General features: G+C 34.8%; 1 protein-coding gene across 4 annotated transcripts in view; it reads left to right on the top strand.

Moving 5' to 3' along the window:
- The window catches only part of WWP1 (WW domain containing E3 ubiquitin protein ligase 1), a 61673-nt gene that overhangs the window by 23288 nt on the left and 32385 nt on the right, over positions 1-6000 (top strand). For 3 of the 4 annotated variants that reach the window (XM_042836678.1, XM_042836659.1, XM_042836669.1), the window contains exons 2-4: positions 186-276; positions 2279-2417; positions 4752-4876. In XM_042836678.1, coding sequence (XP_042692612.1) covers positions 207-276; positions 2279-2417; positions 4752-4876 — 334 coding nt within the window. In that variant the 5' untranslated portion in view covers positions 186-206. Of the gene's footprint in view, positions 1-185; positions 277-2278; positions 2418-4751; positions 4877-6000 lie in introns of those variants that run through there. The other variant, XM_042836686.1, reaches the window with a different exon arrangement.

Raw genomic sequence — 6000 nt, 5'->3', positions numbered from 1 at the left:
TTTTTTTTTTTTTTTAAACTAGTATTATGAAAAACCGAGTTGTCGTGCCAAAGTGATGCTTGGTGTCTTGCTAATTAATTGCATGTTTTAATAAACTGTCTCCTTTTTTCTTTCTTACTTTCTTTTTCTTTCTTCTTTTTTTTTTTTTTTTTTTTTTTTTTTTTTTTTTTTTTTTTTTAATTTAGGCTAAAGCCTAAACTTCTGACATGGCCACAGCCTCTCCAAGAACTGATACAAGTAACAACCGTAATGGAAGGTTACAGATGCAAGTGACAGGCAAGTAGTGATAATTTGTGTCACTGGTTTTTAGGGGGAATATTCTAAAAAAAGAAAGCTGAAGCAGATCTGAAAAACAGATCAGTATAATAGGCATTTTAATTCACTGGAAGGTTACAATTAAGAGCATAGCTGTAACATACATAAATGAATTGAAGCTAGGTAGAAATGTTGAAATGAGGTGGATGACAGTTTAATGATCACTTCAAATGAGAAAAGCATGGAGATGCAATACAGCAGTAGTGACAGGAATTGTGCTAGAGAATAAGTAATTAATGCCATATGATCTGTACAGAGAAACACCTATTACTGAAATTATACAAGAAATATTGGCAATTATGGGGAACTGCAAGTAAAAATGCGTGCAGTGTTGTGGAAAATCTGTGGGAAAACTGAAAGGGATTGCAAAATCTGCTGGCCATTCAATAAAAAGCCTTCATATACATATGTATGCATGTATATATTACCACTGATAATACGTAATCTGAACTTTTCCAGGGATCCAGAAAGAATCTGGGAACCCTGAAGTAAGAAAAAAATATATGATCGGGAATGCATTTAAGTCTATCATGAGCAAAACTTGGGAAAAAAGTCAGTAAGATGCTATGTCTCTGAAAAAGTTATATGCAAAGAAAGATGCATCATGTTGGGTTGTAGAAAGGTGACTGGGTTATCTGAGGAAAAAATGCATTGTTGGGCTGCCCCCAAAGTGGATATTTTGTTAAATTAAATGAGGAATCCTTTGTGGGACAACTAATAAACTGTGTATAAAGATAGAATGATGAATTGTCAGAATCAACTATAACTGATAGCGTAGTGTATGAATAGTGTATGAACAACTGTAAGAAACTGAGGTGAATAAACAGCCTGTAACTTCAGGGCACATATGCAGAAATTATCATTCTGATGTCCCATTCTGTTTTGCTCTATAAGTACTCTTGTGTTTTCCTGGCACTGAAACTTCTCTGACTTGAGGAGATCTGGTTCAAAGACTGAAATGGACAGAAACCTGTCTGATTTTTTGGCTTGGTTCTCTGAAGGGTTAATTATCGGAAAGCAATCTCAGAGACATAGGGGAGGCTTAAGAAAGAAAGCGTAGCCAGCAGGTACATATTGCTGTGAGTCCAACCATCTTTTCTGGAGCAGGTGCCTGAAGTACCATTTGAAATGTTGGCAGCTAGGCTGCTGTTGGTTGTTACAGTAACATTGTCAGCTGGGTGAGGAAACAAAAGAATAGGTTTGTATTCAGGAACACTGAGGATCTCACCAGAGATTTGGATGGAGAATAAAAAAAAATTGAACTTTTTTGGTCAGTTGCTGTTTCTAATTGTTGAAGATTTAGCTGAAGCCTGAAGTTCATCTGCAAAATTCTTTAAATAGGGGAAATTTGAGAGCTGATTTCTTACTTTCAGTGATGTGTTAAACCAGAAGTTAATCACACAGGTGGTACAGGTGAAGAGATGAAGCTCTGCATTCGGGTTTTGCAGTGAAACATACATAGCAGTGAAACATTTGTAGCAGTGAAATTTTGAAATAGGCTTAAGTTGCATGTACCTTTGTAAATATGCATAATTTGAAATAACGAAGCTTCTGTTAAAAAAAAAAAATCAACATCAAAACAAAAAATGTCTGATAATCTCTCAGGGGTTTCATACTTAGCTACTGTTCAAGAGAATAGTTGGATGAGAAAGAATTGTGAGAAAATCTAATAGACTGTATGATTTTCATATTTTTTTTTTAATAAAATAATTGTTGTGCTGTCTTACCCATCCTGCCATTACACAGTGAAGCGAACTCAATATGCTTTGTTTGAACTACCTGACAAAGTAGTTCTTGAAAATGAAAGGTACCATTCTGGGATTGACCTCTTTCTGTTCAGCAGAAGTAGGAGTGGATGAGGAACAACATTGCTGTGCTCTGTTCCGTACACTTTTTCTAGTACGGTACTTTTTCTCGTTTTCACTAAGTGCGGTGCTGAAGATAAAGCAATGCATTTTATTAGTTTCTAGTGCCAAACTGAAACGGAAAAAGAATTGGTTTGGAACAACTTTCTACACTGAATTAACTGCAGATGGAGAAATCAAGAAAACAGCAAAATCAAGTAGTTCTTCAAATCCAAAGTGGGATGAACAGCTGACAGTGTAAGTAGACTTATTTCTTTACTTTTATTTTGATTATTTGGTACTATTTATTGGCCTGCCATTGTAGGCAAATATTTATTGAACTTGGCTGCATACATGACTTTTTCTGGCTTTTGCTGACTATGTGCAGACATAAGGTGATGTTTAATGAAAATTCTTTCTCAGTGTTCGTGATGTTATGAGAATAATATATATGTGTATGTATGTGTGTGTATTTATACATTTTTTTTTTGGAGGAGAGCGTTCTGTGTACAGTTGCTGTTCACAGTATGCCCTTAATACTTATTTGCACTGTGGACATCTCATGTTTAAAATTCCCCTCTAGAAGATCTTAGTAGTTGTAATTATGTCATTCTCAACTTTGAAAGGAAGGAATTCACAACTTGTTGAGTAGGCTACGAGGAAGGTCACATTTCCTTTAAACTTCCTAATGAGGGGATGTGATTACAAAACAAGTTGCTATAAAGTGGCCGTGTAACTTTTCCTAATATTCAAGTTGCTTAATGTGATAATGGCTTAATTTGGTTTACTGTACAATAGGTGCAGAAATACCTGAATACGACTCTGTGAAGAACTGGCAAATCTTGCACAGTGTAATTGGCTAGAAAGCATTATTGCATGAACAACACTGGGTCTGGTAACATCACAGCTACTTTCAGAAGGCACTGAGTGCTGTACACATTACGGTATCTGACCTACCTGTGTGCGATAGCCAGCTTTGTTAGTTACAAGAACCTGGTTTGGTTCTGGAGAATGGGGAGTGGCACTGCATACCTAGTTTTGGGGAGTCATTTACTTGATAACACTATTATTTGGTAACTGCAGATCTGTGGCGAACCAGGTAGAGTGGTTCCTGTGTCAATATTCTTTGTGTTTTAGGTTTAGTAGAGCTTATTTAACCCTCTGCAGTATTGCAAAACTGAATGGTATAGTCTTGGACCTAACAATGATTTCCAGGAGTTATAACTAGCACAAGTACTGAGCTACCACAGAGACCAGAGCTGCTGTTGAGGAGACAGGCTTGATTTGGCAGGATTTGGTGACTTGTTAGAAGTGAAGTAATTTGTACATAGTACAGCCAGACAGACATTCCATCATCAATATTACCTAGGATGTGTTACTTACAGATAAGGTATTCTGGTCCACTTTTCCTAAGTCTGTTGGAATGGTGTTATTGATTCAGTTGACCAGTCTTCCTTGGGATAAGGAATTTAATAATTTACCAAATTTACCAAATTCCCCTGACCTGAAGGGGGGGTTCTGCAAGAGCACCAGCAGTGTATTCTGTGTGTATTTTATTTTATTTTTAAATCTGATCTTGTAATAAGATTTCCATTAGAAGGCAGCCTATTCAAAACACAAAAATATTCTTCCTTATAAATTTCTGCAAAAATGATCCATGCTGTCTAATGTGTTAAAGTGCCTATAGAGTTAGCTCTAATGATGGGGCTTGGGGACAGTTTTTAGCATTATTTTTAGCAATGCTGATATACCTTCACTTTTGTAGTGCTGGCAGGTATGTGACCTTGGACTTCTTGCAGTACAGGGATTCTGTTCTGTTTTTCACAGCCAGGAGCACTCTTGTTGTAATGGAAACTGTTCTATGAGACTTACTTTCCAGGACCTAACATAGGTTCTTAACTTTCCTTCTTGAGCAGGGGGGAGATCATTGCTAAAGTTTGTAATAATATTACTGTAATTGGGGCTTCCCTTCTGTTTCCACTATAATTTCACTATTGGATTTTTTTCCCCTCTGATTTTTTTGCATTATGGTTTTATATATATTTGTGGATTCATAAGTAATGTTTTATCAGCACTTTCATGGCAAGCTGACAGCTGTGGTGTGGGTTCCTGTTTGCAAGTAGCTGATTGGTTGTATTTTCGTTTCTTTTTCTAATGCATGGTGTTTTTCTTCCCAGTGACAGACAAACTGCTTTTACTTACCATCTTTTTATTCGCTTGAAATTGTGTTAGAATGTATTTAGAATTCTAGAATAGTGAGGAATAAGGAAAATATATATTTCAGAAATGAGATATGCTGTTATATAATTGAGAGTTGAGCTTAGTTTAGGTTATTCTGATACTCCCCAAATTCCTTATGCTACTTCTAGTAATGTACTTTAAGCTTGATCTCAAGTATAGATATTGCAGTGTTTACAGTGCTTTATTAATTAAAAATTGCCCTTCACATTATGAAAACCTTTTTTCACGTAATTAGTATCAAGAAATACAATAAATATGAGAAAATGAATTAAGGTCAAACACTCCAAGTTAGAAAAATGAAGACGTTTAAATCTGTATATATATATATTTAAAAATGTATTTTATATGCAGGAATGTGACTCCACAGACTACGCTGGAATTTAGAGTGTGGAGCCATCACACTTTAAAAGCAGATGCTTTATTAGGAAGAGCCACTGTAGACTTGAAACAAGCTTTGGAAATACACAATAGAAAATGTAAGTTATCCTGAAGGATATTTTAAGTAGAATTGTTATAACTAATCTTTATATCAAAACTGGCAAACAAACTACTAACTATATGTGTAATTACAACTGATTTTCAGTTGATGTCTTTACTTGTCTCTCCTGGACATGTCTAACTGTGCTATTGAGAACAATTGAAACGTAATAATGAGATGTATGATTTTGAAGCAAATACCAGGGTCCAAGTCACTACTAAGTAAAAGCAGTAGTAATTAAATAAAATGTTTTGTGGCAAACTAGTATGTAATTTGCTAGAAGATCTGTTTTAATCTTGTTTTTAAAACAACAACAAAAAAAATCTAACGTATTTTTTTACATTGTTTGTTTTTCTTCTTTGAATAAATATTTTTCTCTCATAACTTAACTGTCCAGAGAGCAGTAGAAAGCACTGATACAAGAATCAATTGAGAACTTCTTTTTAGAACATGAATGATTGTGGTATTCTATGTTACTTCTAACATTTGTTGTCTTTAATAGAATTAAAACAGGTCTTCTTTACTTTGCTTTTTAAACTTTTTTTGTGAATACAAGAAGATGGTGAATCCACACTTTAAATTCCACTCCAGAGTGGCAGTAGAATTCCAGCTAAACCAGTATTTTGCACAAGTTTGATACACCAACTTGAAAGCTCAGTTTAGAGAGGTGGAAGAAAAGATAGTTTCGCAAATGCTTCATTTTTCTGATTCTTTGAGAAAATTGAAACAGAATCCAAAATCCAGTGGAATTTCTTCAGCAGTATGATGAAGATTCTGCATGGGATTCTGTAGTTAAGCAGAAAATTTGCTTATTTTTAAAATAAATAAATAACAAAGTCTAATACTATAAAAATAATCCTGAAATGTCAGGATGAAAAGTAATTGTAAAACTTCCTGTGTGTTTTTCATGTGTGAAATTTTATGTTTTGCCTATATCAGAAACTGTATTGTAATAATAATAGCAAAAAAAAAAAAAAAACCCAACAAAAGTTAAGATTTTATTACTGGAGATCCAGGAGTTGTGCACCCAACAACTTGGCAGATTCTTTCAGGGTATGGTTGGCTGTGTTAGCTGTACGTTGCACCAAAGTTAATTTACCTGCTCTGCTTCTGATTTTGGTG

The sequence above is a fragment of the Centrocercus urophasianus genome, unplaced genomic scaffold (assembly GCF_019232065.1).
Source record: "Centrocercus urophasianus isolate 14NV4802_14NV808 unplaced genomic scaffold, USGS_Curo_1.0 seq_11, whole genome shotgun sequence".
Taxonomy (NCBI): Eukaryota; Metazoa; Chordata; class Aves; order Galliformes; family Phasianidae; genus Centrocercus; species Centrocercus urophasianus.
The sequence above is the reverse complement of the archived record's forward strand: the minus strand, read 5'-3'. Positions and strand labels throughout refer to the sequence as shown.